This window comes from Scardinius erythrophthalmus, assembly GCF_964197995.2.
Source record: "Scardinius erythrophthalmus genome assembly, chromosome: 15".
Taxonomy (NCBI): domain Eukaryota; kingdom Metazoa; phylum Chordata; class Actinopteri; order Cypriniformes; family Leuciscidae; genus Scardinius; species Scardinius erythrophthalmus.
This window is the reverse complement of record NC_138235.1, coordinates 11,309,943-11,334,814: the sequence shown is the minus strand read 5'-3', so window position 1 is coordinate 11,334,814 and position 24,872 is coordinate 11,309,943. Positions and strand designations below refer to the sequence as shown.

Below are 24,872 nucleotides of genomic sequence, written 5' to 3'. Positions count from 1 at the left end.
AAAAAGTGCATTTTAGGACCTTGGAGTAGTAACAAGCCCTTATGGAACTACTATAAGCTTTTTACAGGTAAATAAGGTTTACAAAGATATCACTTTAAGGGCATTGGCCTTGTGACGAGCTGTTGTACCTCTAAAGGAACAATTTTGCACATGTCTTTTCCGAGAGTGTATAGAGGAGAATGACGAGAAGAGAATGGTTCTCCTGTGAGATCACAGCAGTCAGTTGCATAAACATAGACACTACGTGAGGACTGTGCCTTAAGAACTAGTCTGACCTCCCTGATGAAAACCCCAGCATTGCTGGTCACCAGCATAAAGTGTGTTTTGCATGCTGGGATCAGAATGGGATGCTGGTTAGCTCAGTTTTGCTTGAGAACAGTATGACTTTGCTGGTCCACCAACATAAAACAGTTTTGACCAACATGGAATTAATGCTGGTTTATGGTGGATTATTCAGCAGGGCAACTATCAGTTAGTCAAGGGGCAATCATCAGTCTTACTTTTTGGATTCAAGATTTACTTTATGTAACTGACATAAAAAAGTTATGACTGCTGTCTTAAAGAAAAAAAACGACATGACAAACTTGAAAGAGTCTAAGCAGTTTATGCAACCGACTACAGGGTACAAACCCCTTTTTGCCAACTGTAAACTTTAATTTTAGATGGCATACATATAAATTATTGACTTTTCTTGAAGGACTATTAATGAAACTTATGCACCAAGTCTACATTGTTAAACATATCATCAAAATTGTCCATGTGACAGTATAAGTCTTCTAAAACAGTGTAACTTGACGCAAATTCAAGCATATTCCTTTCCACCACAGCTCTTAAATGTCATTCTCATTTTCATGTACCACTTACCAGTCACACGACATATGGAAACCAATGGTGTTTTGAATCACTGGCAACAGATCTGACACAAAATGTGGCAGTAAATCAATGAAATACATTCTAAACGTTCTGGATCTCAATCGACTTACCTTGAAAGGTTATTTATGATGCCCAGAAATCAAGACCTTGGGAAGCGTTTTGTGAAATATCCACCAAACCAGCAGTATTTGTTGTTCCCCCCATTTTTGTCATGATGATGAACCACATTGGACCACACTTTAGAGGGAGTTTTTGATCCTTGTGAAGAGGTCTTTAGGTACAGATGGTCTGACCTTAGATGAACTGCCAGGACTGTGGTTTGTGAGATCTTTTGATAGTATCAGCATTTCTGTCTTACCGAACACCATCACTGGATGTTGAGCGGATATGTGTGTGTTTGTGTGAGTTATTTCAGACTCTTCTTCACAAACTATCTTCAAAAGTGTCACTGAGCTCTAAGGAACTGAGACGCAAGCTGCATGCACACAGACACACGCATGCCAAAGATCAGATAAGAACAAAGTTCAACGCTAAAAGCTGAAACCCATCACTCTGAGTCATGGCTTTCATTCCTATATTTATTTAATTCACTGTTTTCTCTGGCTTTATATCTCTCACTCTTCCCCCTAACAACCACATCTCTCTCCTTTTATAGTCCCCAAGGAGCAGGCGGCCAGCACGAGACCGTTTATTCTGTGTATTTGAGGACTTTCCTCTTTTACAACACCAATGTGAACTGCTTTTACAGAGAGAAGACCTGTTTTGATAGCGCTGTTATCATCTTACTCTGAGTGAGTGTTGGCGGACAACTTCAGCAACCGTGGCTCATAAGAATTCCAGAATAGAGGATACAACAAGGTAAATGGAGTGAGTGTGAGTGTAAAGACTGAGTGGGAGGGAAAGCTACAAAAGTTCAAAAGATAAACATAAGCTCTTTTCCAAAGTCTAATGAGCGGCCGAACTTGATGGAGTGCAACCAATGCCAAGGCGCAGTACAGTTATGCTTTTGAAGACACCTGTTTATCAGCACACCACATATCCTTTGAGAAATAAAGCAATCCCAGAAAATCATTGCGAAATACTTGTTACGAAACAAAAAGACATCCAGTTTAATGGCACAGTCATTTGTAGTTCGCAAGATAAGTATGTACAGCGAATGTTTAGTATGTACAATATGCGCAATGCAGTGACCACACGTTTACATCTGACTTGAAATAAGCTAACTAAAAACTTTTAAATAAAAATGACATTGATTGTGAGTTGAGTCTCTGGTGAATAGTTTATGTGAGAGTGTCTCCCATGTGCTTCACTATTTGTGTAATGCACAGTGTTGCTGCCAATGTAGTGTTCTAGTTCAGCCACTTATGAGGGTTTATTTCAGATTTCTACCTTAGAAGGCAAGTGGCTATATAGATTGTAGTGAGCAAGGGTGTTCACTAGGGTTTGGAAAAGAAAAGAAAAGAAAAGAAAAGAAAAGAAAAGAAAAGAAAAGAAAAGAAAAGAAAAGAAAAGAAAAGAAAAGAAAAGAAAAGAAAAGAAAAGAAAAGAAAAGAAAAGAAAAGAAGGAACATTTGAATGCTTTGGCCACCTCTTCTTTTGATTGACTTGGGATCCAGGGAATTTTGGTTTTATTAAAAACACATTCAGTCTCCAACTGACCCTCTTTCTGTGAGCTTTGCACACACACACACACACACACACACACACACACACACACACACACACACACACACACACACACACACACACACACACACACACACACAAACACACACACACTGCTGACGTTCTCATTAGCCTCTCTGTAAAGGGCTATCCATGGCATTCCCAAACCATTGCCTCAAGCATTCCCAAACCATTCCCACACCATTCCCAATGGTCTTCCTCATTATTGCAGGGCAGAAATGAGGCTAATTTAAGCCAGCCAAGGTTCTGCCATGTCTGCAGTGATTGACAGGCTATGAAGGGAGCTCAAACCAAGCTCTTCGGTAAAGACACTAGACTGACAGTGAGAAGTATGATTTGGTTTGTGCATCATGTACAAATTCTCCTATATATTTGTGTGTGCAAGTGTTTGTTAAGGAGAAAGAGAAACAGTAATAATGGGAAACTGTTCTTATTGTGTAAATATGCATATCTGAGTTGACAAAATAATTGTATTAGTTTAATTTAAGTTGTATAGTGAAGTTGACAATATTTTGCATACTTTGCAAACCTGGTGATTATATAAAATAATCAAGTAAACTAGTGGCTAATTTTCTGAATAGCATTGTGGGATAAAATATTCCCCACACAAGTCTGTCCGAAATCAGTTTCTTGAGGGAATATGTGCTCTGTTGTAAACTAACATTTAGATATTCTATGTATGCATGACATGCATTGCTATGAGTCACATAGATTTTTATATTTTTAAATATTTAGCCTATATACATAGATGCCTCATTAGTGTCGGTTTCAATGGGCTGCTATACGTATACGTCCGCCATATTAGAGTGGTCAAATCCAATCCGTGAACATTCGAGAACAAGTTAAATGAGCTTCTGCAACCTAGTTATTCACATGTATGAATATCTATATCTGCAATAGACATCAGCAAATGATTTTCACAACATTTCGCTTGTCATTAATGTTATAATTCTGCATAAGGATATTCCAGATTGAGTTGTACATAAAAACACAAACCAACACATTCTCACCTCTGAAAGGTTATCCTCTATCCGTCTGGAATTTATAGCTCAGTGGTTTTTACAACATTAGACTGAAAATGCGATGAAAACGCATTGATTTGTTAGTGTGAGTGATGAACAGCTTCATGTTAACAGTTCCAAGATGGCGGAAGCTTCGACGTGTCTGGAGCGGCCGAATGTGACATCTACAGTATGTAATACATATCCATGATGAGTCATGCGAAAGATCCTTTACTTCATAGCAGAACATACATCTCATTCATGTGGGTATTTTCCAGCATGTATATAATACTGGCAGAGAAACACAGAACCACTGGGATTACAGATGTCTATATTTAGTGTTTTATGTACATGAATATTGGCAGAGAAAATCTGTACATGTGACAAAGAGATGGGACACATTTACACACACCAGATTCACAAACTGAGATTATACACACAAATTGACAGTGGGGAAACAACGTTGACTTTCATATAGATTTAAAACACATTTTTACCACTAATAATTGTTGTCAATAACAAAAAAATAACAGTTAAAAAAATAAAACATTAAGAAGTATGAAATAATTTAAAAAAGTCTTCTCAACCATGTTTTAATACAGGGCAGGACAGCGGAGAGGAGGAGTCATGGAGCTACCTCTGCGATGGCTGGCGTAATGAACCAACAAATAGAACGTAGACATAAGGCAGACAAATGGTGCATGCAGTGGCTAAAAGAGAACTGCAACTCCTCCAAACTCCCATTTCCATGGCATTGAGGATGCAGTACAGGGACTCTTTGCATTGCAACAGCGATGGCACCCCCTGAGAACAAACCTTCAGGTGCCTAAGGTCGATTGAGAGCGCCTGACTCGACTCGACTCGGTAATGTAAACATAAATACAGAGGTTGATATCTCACTCTACAGGCAGTTCAGGAACTGCGACACATGCAGCGTTAGCATTAGCATTGTGCGCAAGTAGTCAGTCTGCAAAACTCTCCTTAGTAGAATATCACTTCGAGTTAAATAAACTTCTTTTTTCTCATTATATATATAATATATTTACTTCTGTGCAGAGTCTGTGCTTCGGAGTCTCTTTTTTTAACAGTACTTCCTTGTTTTCACCAGTTTACTCTGGTACTTGACTGAGTGCCCGCTGTGTCCCACCACATAAACATCCAGGAGGTAGCTCTTTCCCGCCTCGAGGCCCGTTATGGTCTCTGTGGTGACGGCTTTCTGCAGGTTGGCGCTGTGGAAGTACTTGCAAAGCACTTTCTCAGGCTTGCGACGGCTCTCTGGTCCAGCACACTGGTTCTGCTCTCGGCGCCGATGCTCTTCGCCGTAACTTTCTGAAACCTCACGTTTGTAAACACAGTACTTGTTGCGCTCCTGTGTGCCAAGCCAAGCCACGGTGACGGAAGAGCAGGTACGCAACTTATCGAAAGCCTTGATACGGGTATCCTCAGGGAGCGCAGGGAAAGGTTGCTTTCCTCCGGCACGTGTGCTAGCCAGTACTTTCAAGGTGGAGGCGCCCTTGCGGGACCCCCGCAGACGGATCAGGTACTTGGCTTTGGGCTTTCCGCGGAGCTGGAACTGACGGACGCCCTCCACATTCTGAGAGAGGACAAGCTTCCCATCACGCCGCACCTGAACTTGCACTGCATCCAGACAGGCATGCACAAAGAGCGTGACGCGCTGGTGAGAGGAGACCGGTGCAAAACGAAGGAATTTGCTGCCTTTCCTCTTAATGAAGACGTCAGTTACTTTCCCATCCTTGAGCTCCACTGTCTTCTGCTTGGCCTCTTCCTTGGTGCGGGCGAAAGTGCCCACGTAGGCAGTACTCATGTTGGTGCCTGTGTTGACAGCGAACACATCAAAGTAAAATTGCGTGTCTGGCTTTAGGTCTGTCACGGTAAAAATATTCTTGTTGCCTATGCAGATTTTCTGTATGTCTGCCACTTTTGGCTTGGGGATATATGTGCGACTCATCTTGTTGCTCAGAGCTCTGTTGGTGGTGAGGGAACGATCTTTATTGAAATCATTCTCAGATGGGATAAAACCAAAATGAGCAAAGTCAAAGGGGCTGAAGTCCCGGCCGGGTTTTGGAGCAATCATGAAGGCATCATCCAAGCTCATCTTGGCCTCTGCTGCACATAAGCTCTTGAAGTTGTGCTCTTTGTTAATAACCACACAGTATTGGATCGGCTGGCCCAGTACGGAGCCAGTAGGAGTGGGCTTCCAGGCTAGTGTGACAGTAGTGCGACCCAGCGCGGTCACATCAACCCTGGGGTCGTAAGGCAGTTCAGGGTATGGCTGGTCGGACTCGGGAGTTGTGGTTGAGTAAATCTTGAAGTTGCTGTCCTTTTCGGTGGAGATGATTTCTATCTGGTACAAGCCTGAAGGGGAGCTGGTAGAGATGAATGACTCAACATCATTTCCCTTGTAGGTAAAGAGTTCGGTTCCCTCATTGGCCGTGACCTGCTGTTTCTGCTGTTCCAGAGGTTCTGGCTCACCTGAGACACAAAAATACACAAACATTCACAAAATTAGACCTTGGGAAACAAGCACAGAAAATCAAGAAATGGTGGGGAAATTAGTCTCCCTCACAGAACAAACCACAAACATAAAAAAACATGGCCCATTTTGTTGGGGTACAAAGGCATGGTGCTATTTGGAGATGCACATTTTGACTTGTTTAAACCACACACAAACACAAGCCACATAAACTATCAAACAAATGGATGTACACACTTAAGCTCTCTCTGAACATCAATCACTGGGACATTTAACGTTAACTGCCACATAATGACGCATTTCCCTCACCACTCCAAATCCTCTCATCTAGTTGTTTACTTTCCACTTCCTCCCCACATCCCAATTATCACCACTGGAAAAAAGAAGCAGCAATTTCCATCTTAACAGAAAGAGCATAGTTTAATGTGTGAATCCAGGTGAGGTCATTGGGAGCTACCTGATGTGACGGACAGTTTGCCACTCGTCTGCTGCCGGCTGTGTTTTGTATCCAAACAACCCTGCACATCAGAGGGTGACTTTCACTTTACTTTCCCCGGGAACTCTAAGCTACACAGAGATGCCTTGTGGCCTCACTGTTCCTTGAGTTCCTTTCCAAGCCCTCTCCGTTCAGCTGGGCGAGAAAACATAATATTATGTTTGTCAACCAGAGAGCTAAATGAACACGAGTTACACTCAAAGACAGGCTCCCAGTGGATATACTCCGCAAACATGGGAAAAGACTTGTGTATAAGTGTATATTTACAGTGACTGCTGTACTGTAAAAAATAAAACGCTTCCATGTCCTTGTTTGCATTTCATTTATAATGTAGTGTATTGCACAGGAGTTGCTCTGTTGTAGCTCAGGAGACTAAATCGAGTTCTCAATTATGTTTTAATGTCAACTTTGTCTCAGATGTATCTCCTGAAATTCCTTAGGGGAAAAACTGAGACAATTGTTGACATTCATTAAGCATTCATGCAGCTAAAACAGTGAAGCATGCTACTGGCAACGCCAAGGTCATGGGTTTGATTCTCAGTCAATGCAAGGACTGACAGATATGTGTATACTTTGAATGCCATGTCAGTTGCTTTGGATCAAAGCATCTGCCAAATGCGCAAGTCAGTGTTTAGAGATGTAAAATCAATGTGGATAACACAGTTCAAGAAATTGTTGAGATCTATTCTGAAACTCTCAGGAAAAAAAATAATCTGTGAATCAGGAGACCTAAAGACCAAGGAAAACGCATATAGGTGGTCTCAAAAAGACAGACTGCCACTGCCATGATTTTATTTATTCACTTCAAGTGTCCATTTCCTTTCTGTTTGATCTAAGTCTTGAAACAAATGAGATGAAGAGATCTTATTTGAAATGTTCTTTCTTATGGTGTGTGTATGTGTATTTGATTTATTGCAACTGTGAATGAGTGAATGGGTACAAGAGTGAGGAAATGAGTCCGAAGAAGGATATCATCAACTGTGAAAGATTTGTTTTTCAGGATCTCCCAATCACAGCCAAGTCACGCCATCAGCTAAGCAAGACGAGCATTACACGTTGTGTTTTGTAAAAAAAAAAAAATAATCGAAATCCTTTGCTTAAAACCCAAAGGTACAGCAGTGAATGATGGGGGTCTCTGCATTTCATCAGCCAGGACAACCATACTGGGCCACAGACCGCGAAATAGAGGAAAACCCAGGGCCTGGGAGTCATTACTGCACAAAAAGTCAGAGATGATCAGAGAAGCTTGTCGTCTCACAGGGAGACACTTGTGTCTTTATGTGAGCTCACACATGGACATGTTCTGCACACACGCTTCTGACACGGTGGCTTCTGCCTCGTTTCGGTCCTATACATTAGGTTTCACAGATGCGCTATAACTGAAACTGTTACGCTGCTCCATGTGTCTGGAATGAAATACAAGGGTGTTTTGTGGAACTTTATTGATTTCTTTTTTAGGATACTGTCCAGATGGAAAAAGAGAGATGTAGAGAGAGCGTGATGGGGGGAAAAGAGAAGAAACTAGAAAAGTACCAGGAGGGAGAGCAAAAGAGGTGGGAGTACAGCTGAGAGAGAGAGAACGAGAGTGCAAGCGCGAATCTTGCTTTGAAGAAATGCGTCGGTCACAACCTTTTTTTTCTTTTGAGTTGATGGGAACAGTGAGAGGAATCCTACGGCTGTGATTGAAAGCATGTCTAGGTCACATTACACACAAAAAAAGAGAAGTCATATTTTATATTAAGAAAATGAAGCCTAATTTTATGATAATTACAATTTGTTTCATTATTTGCTTAACAAAACGTTTTTGCTTTAGTTTCACCATGAGTAAGCACATGCAGGTTTGACAACAGAACAGAAAAGTCTAATTCGCCGCTAGTTCGTTTGAGGTTTTCCTATGGGGTTTTATGATGGGGATTTTCAATTTATAAGTAAAATAAAGTCTGTGGTAAACATAACTTGATGACAGTTTAACAGTTTGTTCTATGACATACACAGCACACACTCACAACCCAAACTGTCTTATCTAGTTACTTATTAAAAATGTACATTTGCAAAAATAAACATAACAGCTTCAAAATTCATGTTTTCTCTATGGGTGTGTGTGATTTTAGTTGTAGAACAAAACGTCAAAGTATAGTCAAGTTATGTTTACCACAGCCTTTTTTTTTACACATAAATAAATAAAAAAAAAACATTATAAAACCACAAAGGAAAATCATAGGGCATGAATATAGAGATAGGGATAGCTGAAGGTTCGGAGTATTGGGAATGCCGAAGGTAGGGGCGTTCCAAAAGTTGCACAATGCTACAACAGAAACTAACCCCTTACCCTACCCCACACCTTACCCTACCCCACACCTTAACAGGGAGTTTTCGAGACCAATTCAGAAGACCTTTCGACACACCTATTACTCCGACCTGCAGATACCCACACTTGTAAATATAGACTTCATTTTCTTTAAGTAAATATTATATTGTTTATATAGTTTGGTCATGAAACTCCAGAGTGTGCTGCCTGACAGGTCCTTTACATGCAATCCTCAAGCAATCGCATTATTACCACATGGCACAAGCTGATTGGCCTCTGCTGATCCTGCAGCCAATGAGATCGCTTTCTCAATGTTTAAATAGTCTGGGTCATTGTTTGGTGTAAGCTATGCTTGTTTAACATTTAAATAGTCTGGTTCCTTGTTTGCTGTAGGCCAGTCCTGCTATCAGAGTTCCTCTGTACCCCTCCACCTCCCCAGCTCCACCTGCCTAGATCTGCAACAGGATTTATGTCTGTCTATTTACAGTATGCACCAGAAGCATATCTTACATGCAGTCTGTGTATCTAATAGCAGTAGAAGCATTGTTTTTTTGTCTTTTCATTTTGGGGTCATCTGGACATTCTTGATAGGTTTTGTGAGATTATCCCTTATATTTCCCAATACAAGATTTTTTTTCATTCTTGCTCTCTAGTGAGTCGGCAGACATCAGATGCAGTCCATTAGCACACCAGGTGCGGTCACACAGGGCCCAAATTCACACGTGCTTACCAACACACATTGACGCAGAAGCGTACACTAACAGGACTAATGATTGACCACGCTGGAAAGCACTGACCCACACTGGACACGCTCCACAGTACTTCACAGAAAACACATATTTACCTGAAGCCACGCTGCTTTGCTATTTCTGTAGAAAACTTTCCAAGGGGGCATCTATAGGACACTCAATTTGACTTTTTTTTTTGGTTAAATCTGAAAACTTGCAAACACTAATAGCCTGTTACAAAACGTAGTGAGCTGCCTTGCTGTCTATTCCCTACATAGGAAGCATCTTAACTGAAATGTAACCTCATAATACATATAGTGCTCCTCAAACTATGCAGACAGGAGACTCAACTCAACTTTTTTTGAGTATATTTTAGACATTTCCCTTCTCCTCATCTTTTGTCACAGTGCATTGTGGGATGCTTTCTCTGTAAAGGCTAGAATTAGCATTTTTAGGACAGCCTTAACACTGGGAGATTAAAAAGCTGCCTATGGAAGTTGCGCACTAGGTTTCGGGACAGAGCCAGGATATTTCCTATCAATGCACTTAGTAGTTCTTATTTTACAGTTTTTTTTTTTAATCTTTTCAGTTTATCTTATATATATATTAGTTGAAAGGAATTCCCAATCCTCAATGATTGAAATGATTCCTAATTTAGGAATGACTTCTTTCCTAATCAGGTTCAATCCTATGGAGATAAATGGAGGGAGATACCACTGCCTACTTTAATCCTTAAGCTGTATTGAATGGCTTTGGGAGACGCTCTCTTGTTCCACAGATCTAAGGCCAGTTTTTCTAATAATAGTTTAGAACTTTTACATGGAAAACAAGTCTTAAATTACTGCAGACTTGCAACATCGATTGGGAGATTTAATTCGGATACCTGATCCTTCCCCACTGCGGTCCTCTGGGAGCTCCTGCAACGTCAATCTCCACTCAAGAGGAGCATCGCAAGGTGTCACCGTCACCAGCAGAGGAGTGTTGTCTTCCTCCACCACAAAATAATACCTGCAAAAGCGAGGAAAGTTAGCATGCACTCCAAACATAGGAATTATGCAGGAAATTAAACATGACTCATTGTATGTTGTAGCAGATGTGCTCTTTGTTTGGACTAAACCGGTTTTGATGATTGTGTGAAAACCAGCCATCTGTATGCACTTATATTTTCAGGTTTTAGGTGCACTTTTAGCATAAAATGACATAAAAAAGGCATGCAAGAATACTTTCTATATCAGACCATGAAAAAAAAACCACAACTCCCTAAGTATAAGACTTCCATTTCAGCAAGGTTATTCATAATGGTGTTGCTGATTTAGCCCGTCTGATTGCAGTTATGTTTAGTCTTTAAAAGTACTTGAGGAGATATATTAAAACCCGTCCCAAGACACAATGTACTGAAATTAGAACTAGCTGGCCTTTCAGAGGCCGCTACCGAATTAGGACCATATTCCCCAAACACAACGTTGCTACACTGGCTTTGCTGTCTCAACACATTTCCACTGTCTTTGTTAGCGTTTTTAGCACTGTGTTGCCACTGAATTAGTGTGCTTTTGACAATGCATTGCACATGGGAGGTGTCTTATAAAAAGCACACCAAACACAGCTAGTGTATTTCAGCTGTTAACTATTTATAATGCCATTTTCAGAGTGCCTTCCCTTTTTCTTTTTATCAAAATATAACTGTATCATGCAATTATAATAAACATTTCAATTAAAATGAGTTCCATGACCACATTATACTGTATTATGTTGAGTTTTATGAACGGTATCTATTTCACTTTTATGGCTGTTCATAACAATATTACGTTTTGGTGAATTGGTACGAATTTGTATGATATCATGCATTGATTTTCATTCGATCTGCTTTCGCCGTTTACATTTAGGCGTGGACCAACATATGTTTCCATACAAGTCACATCGTACGAATAGAAACAAAATCTTTGAAAATAGTTACATTTTCTCATTATTGGGCTGGTCCATTCATAGGAAATATAAACTTTTAAACTGTAATATAATATTAAAAGCAATCTTAACATTTGTTCAGACCCTCTGTGAGCAGAAACACCTTACAACTCCATGTTTTGCAAAATAATTATGACAGATGTATGGTAGACTTCAATGTAATCAGCTATATTTGAGAACACTGCAATTCATTAGCAGGACACGACATTTACAGAATCACTGGCATGGACATCAAATGGAAAACTGGGAGATTCGTTATTACTGTAAAGTGTTTTTAAATTGCGAATAGCTCAGTATATGACCATCTGTGGTATGTACGTTCTGATTAATTCATCCAGGATCCTCAGCAGAAATAACCCTGTAGCCTTTTGCTAAGACCTCGCATGTGGTACAGTTTGATAGACGTGGTGAACATAGTTGATATTCTTCCATTTGAGTCCACCTGCTACTCAAAACACACACACACACACACACACACACACACACACACACACACACACACACACACACACACACACACACACACACACACACACACACACACACACACACAGCATCTTTCCAGCATCTTATTCATAATGCATGTCTTGCCCTCATCTAATGCACTTTGGCTATAATAGATTCCATATTTCTTCTTCCCACACATAAAGACATATCCACAAATGCACATGATCATACAAAACCCTCCCGTCCAAGGATGTTCAAACATAAAAATGTGGGGCATATGGGGACATCCAGAATAAAACCAAATATGGATTTTAATAGTTAATTTTTTTTTATATTTATTTATATATATATATATATATATATATATATGTATATATATATATATATATATATATATGTATATATATATATATATATGTATATATATATATACATATATATATGTATATATATATATATATATATATATATATATATATATATATATATGTATATATATATATATATATATATATATATATATATATATATATATATTATAGTTTAATATAGTTCAGTCATGAAACTCTAGAGGACCCAGGCTGTTCGGTCCTTTACATGCAATATGCAAGCATTCACATCATTACAGCATGGCACAAGCTGATTGGCCTCTGCTATTCCTGCAGCCAATGAGATTTCTTGCTTAAAGGAACACTCCACCATTTTTTCATAATAAAACTATGTTATTCCCAACTAAGACGAGTTGATACATACCTCTCTCGTCTCAGTGCGTGCTCTCAATCGCTCTGGCGCGCAGGGACACTTTGATAGCACTTAGCTTAGCCTAGTTCATTCATTAGGATCCAGACAGAGATGGAGTTAGAAGCGACCAAACACCTCCACGTTTTCCCTATTTAAATACAGTTAAACGAGTAGTTACACGACCAAGTATAGTGACACAAAATAAAACGCTGCGTTTTTCTAAGCGGGTAAAAAGGATAACTATAATGTATGGCGGAATAGCACTTGGGAGCACTTCGACTCGGCGCAGTAAAAAGTCACGTTGGTTCTAAAGACAGAAGTGAGAGGGAGAGGGGGAGAGGATTTTTCAGGAGTGATGATATTACCGCGCCGAGTCGAAGAGCTCCCAAGTGCTATTAAAAACGCTTAGAAAAGCGGCACGTTTTATTTTGTGTCACCATACTTGGTCGTGTAACTGTATTTAAATAGGGAAAACATGGAGGGGTTTGGTCGCTTCTAACTTCATCTCTGTTTGGATCCTAATGAATGAACTGGGCTAAGCTAAGTGCTATCAAAGTGTCGCCGCGCGCCTGAGCGGTTGAGTGCACGCACTGAGACGAGAGAGGTTTGTATCAACTCGTCTTAGTTAAGGGAATAACATACAGTAGTTTAATTTGAAAAACGGTGGAGTGTTCCTTTAACATTTCTATAGTCTGGTTCATTGTTTGCAGTATCAGATTAACTCTGAACCCCTCCTCCTCCCCAGCTCCACCTGCCTAGATCTGCTACAGGATTTATGTATGTCTATTTATGCAGCAGAAGCAGATCTTACATGCTCACAGCAGCGTGTTTATGTATCTATTAGCAGTCCAAGTTAAGGGTTATGATTGAGTTAATCTATTGTAATTTAGTAATTATACTTTATTTTATAGAATTGCGAATTGCTAAGTGAAAGTGGGTATGTGTATGTCTGTTTCATATGTGTGATGTATGATCCCACCTTTTCGGTGTATCCCTGAACAGGTATCCACTGATCTCGGCCCCATCTGGCATGACAGAAGAGTCATGAAACAGAGCTTTATCCCTGATCTGCATCTGAAAGAGGCCTTCATCACGCGTGGGCAGTTTCTGTCCCATCACCCCCAAGACCAGCAACACCAAACCATAACATCCACACATCCACGCCATCCTAAAAAGAGAGAGAGAGAGAGGGGCATTGACAGAGATTGAACAAGAGAATGGGATTTCATGACCAGGTTTCTTTCCTTTTTTTACACCAAGAAGGATAATTGTAAGAATAATTATATTACGTGTCCACAGTCCACACCAATGCTTGATAATGTTCTGCTTATAATAATAATGAATTCCTTTGTGACGATCTCGTAATAGCTTTGGTGTGACTTTACCATTCTCATAGAATTAAAACAATTATTAAAACTTTATAATTATCGTTATAGTCGTTCTTGGTGTGAATGTTACATCACATTGGCCTCCAAGTACATCACAGGCACTTAACATGATTTGCTACTTGGGGGAGGGGCATACTAGAGATCATTTGATTGGACAAAAATCTGTGTAGTGCAGGATGAGTCATCAATATTTTTGCTCTGTTTTCTTAAAAGATAACAACTTTTTAAATATGCTGACATGTAATCTGCAGAAAGTGCACTAATCATATAGATGACTGCAAAGCTAACACACAGAAACTAAAAGCAATTAAACCCACATTTTATTTAATGTAGTCAGTAAAATAAATACAGTGTATCTGTGATGGAGGAGATTATGGAGAGTTTAACCATCGGCAGCAGTCAACGACTATTTAAAAACTCTAATGGAGGACATTATTAAATCATTTTATGATGTTTTTCTTCTAAAAGAACATCAAATGCTTCTTAACATTAGTTAAATGACTGGATTGCACCATCACACTAACAAGAAGCGAATCAAACTACAGCCGATTTGGGATGAAGAATTCAAATGAATGTCTTTACTGACCACCTTTGAAGTTCTGGTGCTTTTTTAACCCACAGCTGGGTAAAAGACGGGTATGCAGCGGTTGATACTGCACGCAAACAACATTCAAACAACTCATGAGAACATCCAGGCACTCAGAGACACTCACAGACGCTTACATCTGCTGTGTGTGTGCTCAGTGAAAACACACACACACGTTCCCTCACTAATCACTGTTTGAATGCCAGTGTCCGAGCTCACAGTACAACATATCCATGTCTGGTTGGTGTTAAACACCTGCTTATAACTATTCACAGATTCTCTTTCTCAGCGATCTGCTGCATCTGTCCTGTGCATTGTTCATTTTTCACTGACATTACAGCATGATTTTATTTTAATTTACACTTTACAAGACTTTAGAAGATATATAAAACTATATACATACATTTTTGTTTTTGAAAGATCTCTTCTTTGCTCACCCAGGCTGAATTTAATTGTTCAAAAATAAAGTTATACAGTAATATTGTGAAATAGTATTACAGTTTAAAATAACAGTTTTCTATTGTACTATATTTTAAAATGTCATTTATTTCTGAAACGCAAAGCTGAATTTTCAGCATCATTACTCGTCATCAGTGTCACATGATCCTTCAGAAATCATTCTAATATAATGATTTGATGATCAATAAACATTTCTGATTATTATCAAAGTTGAAAATAGTTGTGCTGCTTCATATTTTTGTGGGAACAGTTCTTTGATGAATAGAAAGTTCAAAAGAACAGCATTTATTTGAAATAAAAATCTTTTGTAACATTAAAAACATATTTTCTGTCACTTTTTATCAATGTAATGCATCCTTGCTGAATAAAAGTATTAATTTCTGGAAAACGTAGAGTATACATCAGTAATAAGAATAGCTCAGACTCTGAGTCTGCTCACAAGTAGCCCTTAACTAGTCTGTGCCTAACTGGGTTTTGTTGTGCTTGGGTGGGTAAAGCCGCACCGATCTGGGCTAAACTGGACTGAGTTTCTGCATGCTGTGCTGAAGTAAGCTGTGCTGGGGTGAGTTAGGAAGAGCTGAACTTGGTTCAGCTGTGATTGGCTGAGTCTGGCTTCTACAGTCTAGGCTGGATTTGGCTTTGCCCGGATCACATGATATCCTCTTTCTATTGATTTGGTGCCATTGATTGGAGCTGAAGGCAAAGGCCAATCGCCCCTGATATAATCAGGCTAATGATGGCAGATTAGAGTGATACTCCACTGTCATTAACAGCAAGTGAGTGCTTGTCCTCTTAATGACCTCTCCAGGAATCTCTCCCCTCCTGCTGCCTTTATTTCTTGACCTCTTTCACTCCCTCTTTATTTGCCAGTCTCAGATAGTACTGTCTTTCTCTTCCACCACTTTCATCCATTGTTTTTTTCTTTACGTGCCTTCCGCTTTGCCTTTTCTTTTAAAGTTGCACATTCTCACTCCCCCCCCCCTCGTTTACACTTGGGCTTTTCACTTTGGTCAATCACAAAATCTACTTAACTGCATTTGCACACAAAGCACTGCTTTTACCATGCATTACATTTCCTCTTTTCTATCTCTCACAATAAGAGTACTGCCTTCTCTTGGGCTGTGATTGTGTAATAGGATATTCTCACACAGAAAAGAGATGCTCTCTCTTAAAGGCTCATCTAAATATTTATATGGGGATTATGCTGGATAATTTATAAGACTCTTTTGGGATGCTTTTGGTGTCTGACGTTTTGGTTCATTTGGCTGTGGTAAAACTGTGGTGCGCACTAGTAGTGGTCTGGGTTACTTTGGAGTATGTGAAATTCGGTATGTTTCGTAACTGGTATTAAGGTAATTCATCTTAACTCACAGTTATGAATTGCTATTAATGATACACAAGAATATCTTCTACTCCACATCATTGATCTAACATAACATCTACTCGTAGAAATCCAGTTCAGGCTTGCAGAAAATAAGTATGTGTTCATTGAAGAGCTTTGTAATGATTTAGGAAAACAAATTAGCTAAAAGTGTAAATGGTCGTTGTCTGGAACTGGAAAGCTCTTGTATGATACCGGACATCATGATATTTGAGTAGGAATCGTAATGTTATATCTCTTTGGATGTGGATGTAGAACATTGCCTTGAACTCCAGTCTATAGCCAAGAGAAGAAAGCAAAGAAACACAGGAACATGGATTTCCGATTTGCCAGGTTTGGATGCAGTTGTGTTTCCCAGAGCAGAAAGGGTTTTCTTTCTAAAATAAAACTTCAAAACAAAGCCCCATCTGGAACAAATAAAAGCTAATGTTTAACTACAGCTGAGTAGAATGTCTGATCGTAATTTGGGGGAAGATAATTTGAAGGCAGAGTCAGCCGCAATCGTGTCAACTTTGTTTTGCTGCTTTTTTTTTTTTCCTACATTCATTTGTTTTTACCAAACTTTTTTTTTGTGACAGGAACGGGTTTCTTTGGGTCCTGGATCACTTATGGGCTGTGTACAAATCTTAGATGTGTGATGAACTGGACCTTGAAGTGGTTTCGGGAGAGAGTGTGTTGTGGGAAGGTCGTAGAGTCAAGTTCATAATGTTAAACAGCTTAAACCCTTTCAACAGAACGAGCTGTAATGTTTGAATTATCATACTAAAATGCTCCTAATCACTTCACATGCAAGTAAAAGACAACAAATTTAAATGTAATGGTGCTATTTAAACAGTTTACTCTTTAACTTTGAGTAATTTACCTCATTTTAACTTCGCTGATTATCATTCTATGATCTAAAGAGTCATTAAAGATAATTCTGCCTTACAAATGCATTATAAGAGTCTTGTGTCAGGTGTTTCAGAAACATCTGGCTGCATTCCACTCTGGATAACACAATTTCCTTTCATTTCAATTCTTCTAATTATCTCTCTTGAGACAGAAATGTCATTCTCTTCAAAATATGTGTATCCAAATCAGATAAAATAACCATTCATCAAGAGGCTTTATGCAACAGCAGCAAAGTCTGACAGATTGATCAACAATTAGGAGCAGATAATTCTATCAGCCTGTTGTTAAATGGTTCAATCAGTCAGATAATAGACTGATTAATTGCCACAGGAAGTGTTAACATCCAATTCACTAAGGTAAGACAGGCTCAGCCGGGGTAACAACACACACAAGCACACCCAGATGAGTAGCACATGTACTATGCATGAAAAGCAGAGCTACTGACAGGGTGAAAACATACATCGCACCAGCGCAGCTTCCACCTGTCAATCAAACTGCAACGGTCCAGGCCACAAACAGCGGAGAGCCATCATTATCGCACTAACCTGTGTGGGGCTGTCACTTCTTTCTCACTTCCCCACTTTTTAAACATGCATGAATGCAGGTTTACACACACACACACATATATGCTGCTTCCATACAGCCTCTCCACCCTATAGAGCTCGGTGTTACATATGTGAACTTTCTCCACCATCGCCTTCATTTCCACCGAGATAAGGGAAACATTTCAGCTTCTGTTTCAACAGAGGCACGACACCCTGAAACTGGAGAATGGGTGAGTTTCCCTCAGCTTCTGTCAGCGCTTCCCGAAACCTCTGAACAGACATTTACTGTGAGTTGCGTCCCCTGGGCTCCTCGTGGAGCTGGAAAGCTAAAGAAGGGGGGAAAGAAACCAACCTCAACAGCAGAAAACAATGGGGACAATGTTGGATTTTGTAGGGCAGTTTTGTTCTGACAATTAATCTAACAATTAATCTAACATTAATTAATCTGACAATTAATCTAACATCTATTCTAACAATCCCGGCATCCTGCTGCACTTATACGAATTTTTTTTTTGGTATAGCTCACTCATATATGATATTCACAAACCTGACTCAAACCACATTCAATACAATTCGCCACTTATACCCTTATATAGGGCACTATTTGAGGGGACAGCCATTTGTAGTGTTGTCGGAAACCATAGTGCAGTGTTTCCTATAACCCTATTGCTGGAGGCACCACCAACAGTAAACATTTTGGATGTCTCCCTTATCTGACCCATCCATTTCAGGTCTCGGAGTCTTTTCTAATGAGCTGATGAGTTGTTTCAGGTGAGTTTGATTAGGAAGAGTCAGTGAAAATGTGCACTATTGGTATGCCGCCTCGAACAGGGTTGCCCTAGTCGACATTATTGACTGCTCTCATTTGGCCCCAAAATACAATGGATGTACTCAGCAGCAAGCCACTAGAAAACTGCAAGAGCCGCATCGAATGAATTCCTGTGTCTCGCCAGAAGATCGCGTCCACAGCACTTCCGGTGCGCTCAGTGTCCGAATACACTCACATTCACTCGTTCAGTGGACTATTTTAGGGGAGCAATATAGGGCAGTGGTTTTCAGTCCTGGTCCTGGGAACTATTTTGTATGTCTCTCTTATTTGTCTCACCTGAATCAGATCTACTGAGCTCCATGAACTGAGTGTGTCAGATAAGAGAGACATACAAAATGTGCAAAGCAGTGGGTCCCCAGGACCAGGACTGAAAACCACTAAAGTAGGGAATAGTGAATGAGGGTATGGGGGTGATTTCAGAGACACCCACAGCCAAGTGTGTTGGGGCAGGTTGGATCTAAACCCTGCAAAACATTAGCCCTTCAGGAGTACGATTTGACAAACACGGCAGTGTCAGCTGTGTCTCAATCCCCTAATTTTGTGGTATTTGGTTTGTATTGATAAATGAATGACTGTGCAAGTGAACATCACCTATGTTTTTCTCACCTTAAATATTATGATTTCTTAGAAATTAGACTTTAAAGCTGAGGTGCTTGACATGTACTTCGACTGTATCTTTATGCCAATCCTGAGCTGCGCTGGTGCTCTTGGACAGCCAAATGGCACAATGACTAATTGTTAGAGGCCGGTTTTGTGAGCTGAGGTCCAGCACTCCACAGTGGACACTTGGCTGTCCGCTGCTTGTTTACTTTGGCAAGGGCCCAGGACAGCGTTTGTTGAGTAAAATCTTTGAAGATATGTGTGCGTTTGAGGAACATTTGAGAGTGTCTGAACGTGCATACTGGCCACACACAGAGAAGCCGTGGAGTGTAATGTCTCTAAGTGATTGTGAGATCACATTAATAAAGTCAAAGCCACTCGAGAGTGTCCAGACTGGGATGTCCCACTCAAATTATCCTCACATTAGTTCTTATCTGAGGAGTCCCAATTAGCACAGCGTTCGGGAATGTTCATCGGCAGCTGAGGGTGCAGGGGCCACTTTCTCCAAGAGCCACACAAACACACCATTGAATAGGAAGGCCCCTGACTGATGCTCACTTCATAGCTGTCTTTGTAAGATGAAGTTGAGATCTCATAGATATTCACAGACTCAAGGGACAATTTGTCCTTCTCACTCCACCCATACGAGCATATTGAAGGAAGTGCACAAACAGGCATGCTGGGAAATAAAGAAGCCACTGCCGTTTATTCATCATCTACCTACCGAGAACGAAAATAATCTTATGTGAGCAGCGTTGTTTGCGTGTTTCGCTGACGGGACGCACTGAATGAACCATCTCAAACTGAATTTGAGCTCAGAAGCTTTAGGAACAAACAGATATGGAAATGAAAGACCAGGGGGTCAGAAAAAGTTCGAAAAGCTGCGATTAAATCCCTGGTTCTCCTCAACAGGACATGACACACAGTCACGTGAGACCCCACAAAGACCAGCGTGAGGACGACTGTATCTCCGCATCGGACTGTCACTCCGTCGGACACACAAATGGCTATTGCAACAGTGGCGGAATTCTTTCACGGCCAGAGTTTTCATATGCAAATAAGGGTTTAGATACGCTATGCAACACAGACCTTCCCGTTCTTAGACTTTTGTTCCTGTTTCATTCTTTCCGAGAGAGGATGGGAGGCAGTGCAGCTTGGCCTCGCCACTAAATACAGTTATTCAAATTCCCTCATTCTGAGTCTGCCTTTCATTACGTCTCCCAGCCCAGAGAAAAGTATCACTCTCACCAGGAACCACATCAGGTAGCCAGCAATCCACTTCATAGTTGTTTGTGTCCGATAGGAGACTAATCCTTGAAATCCCATCGGAGAGATTAAAAAATCCACACAGTTTACTATTCAAATTCAAAAAGAAAAAGGATGCAAATGGGACCGAAATTTCACTGCGTGTCGCAGATGGGAAGCTGATGTGAAATTTAAATGTCATACCTTCTCATCTTTAAAGAGATTTTTTTTTTACAACAACAACAATTATTTGTGCTGTTTTTACAGGCTTACATTTATACACACAGAACATTTGCGCTTTTCAAATTAATTTGATACACTGCAAGACCATTTAATAAACTGCAAATCAGCTCAAATGTGATTCAAATGGAGCAAAACTTAATTATGATGTAATTTGTGAGATTTTGATTTATGTTGTCAGGCTGTCAGCTCTGCATGCATGCCAACTTGAACATTTAAAATAACTATTCCTGAGGTGTATTTAATTTCATGCAACAAATTGTCTCCTGAACAATGTACATTGTGGATTTTGGGGAAGAAAATGTATAGACTAGACTTCTTGAAACCTAAATTTAGCACTCCAATCTAAAGCATCCACTTTCTCTTATTCATTCATAAACTGTAAACCTATAAAACATTGATATTGAAAAATAAACTTGATGAAATTGTGAACAAAAATAAGTGCAGACTTATGTAATAAGTTGTTCCTGTCAAACCATTAGTCTGAACAGAAAAGCACAGTTCATTCGTGCATCGGCAGTGCAGATATGAGCCAAAATCTCGCATCTTGCAGGTGTTTTTATGCGTTAAGGTTTGGATAAGTTCCTAACAAGGAGATAGTAAAAGAAAAACTCCCTATATGCCTTCCCTTCGGCGGAGACAGGAGCATTTAACACTATGAAAGACTGAATAACAGACGCACAATTGAGAGGGCGAGGACGAGTTGTGATGAATTGCGTCTGGCGGATGGGAGCGCATGGGAACTGCGTCTCCAACACAATGTCCAAAAACTCCCATCCCAAAGAGCACCTCTGATATCCAGACGAACATTAAATGAGCCTGCGAGCTGGGGCTTGATGCAGAGGTGTTTGAAATCTTTCACTTCCAGGAGTTCGCAGACCGCAAAAGCCCCGTCGCTCTTGTTCTGGCAGAAGGTTCAAAGAGCGCGGGGAGTCCCGCTCCGTTTCCCCGTGACTGCACAAGTGTTTCAACTCTTTCATGAGGCTTGGAAGCATTTGGGAAATGCAAAAGCAGGTAGACTACATCTGAGCAATTTCTCAAAAATAGTGCAATTGATCCTTAGGGATTTTAAACGCATCTTCTCCTTGCTATGCACGAGAAACTAAACCCTAAACAGTCATGAAAACATCTCAATTGTATGTGAAGTTCCTTACCTTGTTCTTTTGGGTAAAATCACTCCAGAGCGTATCAAGTGTCTTGATAGCAAGGCTGTTTGTGATGTCTTCCAGCAGCGCAAACTTGTGTGAGATGGAAACACAAGGAGTTTTTGGGGAGAAAGTGTGGTAAAGTTGTCCCTGCTAGATTCCTGCAGTCGGATCTCGAGCGGAGTTTCTCTCGTCCCAAAGTTAGTCTCTTGTCCTGGTGGGTATCCTGAGTTGTTCTCCTGCTGTTCTCCTCTGTAGAGACTGGGAGTGAAGTGAGAGTCGGACTGCTGTGAAGTGTCTCTCTCTGAAGACCAGCCCACTCATCTGACACAGCGCACAAACACACTGTCCTACACGAGTCAACAGTCAACAAACTTCAGTGGCGTGCGTTGCCAAAGCCTGGAGTTACAAATCCCAAAATATAGAGGAATAAAAACAATTTTAAAAGGTATATTTTAAATCAACTTTACATAATGATTCTGAATATAAAGCTAAACATAATTAAAGTACAAAACTGAGAATGCAAAATAACTGTGTACTGTAAAAAATAGCTTTACATTTATAAATCTTAAATGCATTTGTAAATCCTGAATATATAACACTGCATAATACAGTTAAAATTTAAAAAAGGCTATGATCTAAATCATAAAGATGTAAGTATTCAAATATATAGTGATATTTATAAATATATACTATATGCAACTCTGAATATACAATTTTATAGTTTAGGGTCCAATTCTCACTATTAACTAGTTGCTTATTAGCATGCATATTAATGTCTGTTTATTATATTAATGTCTTATTCTGCATGGCCATATTCTACATCCCTTAATCCTATCCAATACCTAAACTTAACAACTACCTTACTAACTATTAATAAGCAGTAATTAGGAGTTTATTTAGGCAAATGTCATAAGTGAGAATTGAACCCAAATCTAAAGTGTGGCCATGGTTTTAAATCCAAAACGATATCTGAATATAAAGATATAAATCCTAAAACATAGTCTAACTGTAAATATATACATACAAAAAATATTTATAAATCCTAAAATATATTTATTTGTAAATCTGAATATAGTTTATTTACTTGTGAACATCCGAATATATTTATGAGCACTCAGAATGCATGACTTTACAGAACTCAAATGAACAAAAAAACTTTAAAAATGGTATAAAAATGCGGATTGACTTTTGAAAGCATGTTGTAATTTGGTAAAACCTCCTGACAACAAGTTAACAATGGTAGTGAATATTGCAGCCTGTGCAGAAAAAGTAGCAGAATAGCATAACCAAATTGCCGTGATATAGGTATTATGCATCAAATAGTGAGCTGCCTTACAGCATTTCTGGACGTCAAATCTCTGGTCAAAGTACTAAAGGAATGTGAAAAGAATTATGATCATAATGGTATCAAATATAAGAATCTTCAAACTTCAATTAACTGAAACTCCTATTTGTTTTTTGCTTACACTTTATTTCGATAGTCCACTTCAGACTTTCTACTAGGTAACATTGCAACTACATGCCAACTAACTCTCATTAGAGTATTAGTACACTGTTAGGTTTAAGGTTCAGGTTAGTGGAATAAGTTGACATGTACATAACTTATAGTCAGTAGAAGGTCTGTTGAGGAGCATCACAATAAAGAGTTGGCAGATATTAAGCACAGTCTACTGATACACTAATGACTGACAGTAGTCATGGAGTTACAAAGTGGACCATCGAAATAAAGTCGAAACTGAGAACTGATAAGAATGTAAATGTGTAAATGCTTTGGATAAAAGCGTCTGCCAAATGCATAAATGTAAATGTAAATGTAAAGTGTTCATTTTTTTCTCTGAAATTCAGTAATTCTCATATAAGCACTTTAAGATAACTCACTAAGAGTCAGGTTTGATGCCTTCTGCAGACACACGTGATAGTTTACTGTGTCTCTCATCCTGCAGGTAGGCACACAACTCCTGAAGACTTCATCAAAAGAGCCGTGTCACGCTGAAAAAAAAGTCCCACGATGCTTCCCGATCCTCTTTTTGTGCTTGCAGTATTTGCATACTTGAATAGCTTGTGATTACCGACACACACGCAATTGTGTGGTTTGTTTGAAGAGCACAGGCATGGTTTGTTTCCTTTTCTTTGGCTGTTTACCGCGGGCCATTCTCTCCATTGCTGTCTCGATGACCCGCATCTATTGGAGGTGTGAAGGGGAGGTTTTAACCAGGGGAAGTAAATATTTATGAAAGATAACAGCAGCTTGAACAAATGCTCTGAGTGATGAATGGTCATTTATGACTGAATGGGGGTCTGAGGGCTTCAATCACACGGGATGAGAGCTTTAAAACTTGTCTCTTAATGTTCCTTAAATTAGATCAGGGGCAATCATTGTAGGAGTGACTTGTAATTCAGGTTTTATTTGCATACAGTGTGAAAACGAACTCTGTTAAGATTGTTTTCGGAAGATAATCTTTGACTTGTTTCAGATGAGGACCAGTGAGGCTGTGTTAGTGAGAGTAAGAGCAATATCACCATCTAGTGGTTTTCCAGCTTTTAGTGAGACCTTTGTGATTGTTGATAATGACTTTGCACAAGGTGTGTGTGTGTGTGTGTTTACTATATATACTATATTTAGGCTACTTTACATGTGCTTTAGTATATTAGACAACATATCAACAGAAGTTATTTAAAACATTATTAAAACATAATGATTTAAAATGTACCTTAAAGTGAAACTAACTTGCCATTTTACTAAGTGTACTCTTTTTAAAGTGTGGTATGCCAGAAGTGTGTTATTTAGTCATGAAAGTGTGCTCTTTTTCAGTATGTGGCCTTT

The 24,872-nt window shown here is 39.6% G+C and overlaps 1 protein-coding gene across 1 annotated transcript; it reads right to left on the bottom strand.

Annotated features, from left to right (window-relative positions):
• Positions 1 to 3,776: 3,776 nt before the first annotated feature.
• On the bottom strand, positions 3,777 to 22,330 carry ndnf (neuron-derived neurotrophic factor). The gene is made up of 4 exons (XM_081387738.1): positions 22,055 to 22,330; positions 13,716 to 13,904; positions 10,470 to 10,594; positions 3,777 to 6,053 (listed from the first exon to the last, which is right to left on the bottom strand). The coding sequence occupies exons 2-4, from the start codon at positions 13,901 to 13,903 to the stop codon at positions 4,642 to 4,644; spliced, it is 1,725 nt and encodes a 574-aa protein (XP_081243864.1). The 5' UTR covers position 13,904; positions 22,055 to 22,330; the 3' UTR covers positions 3,777 to 4,641.
• Positions 22,331 to 24,872: the final 2,542 nt, after the last annotated feature.

Coding starts and splice junctions, on each gene's coding strand:
- ndnf (XM_081387738.1), bottom strand. CDS start 13,903: ATGGCGTGGATGTGTGGATGTTATGGTTTGGTGTTGCTGGTCTTGGGG. Junction 10,595..13,715: donor TTCAGGGATACACCGAAAAG/GTGGGATCATAC, acceptor TCGCTTTTGCAG/GTATTATTTTGTGGTGGAGG. Junction 6,054..10,469: donor CCGCAGTGGGGAAGGATCAG/GTATCCGAATTA, acceptor TTTGTGTCTCAG/GTGAGCCAGAACCTCTGGAA.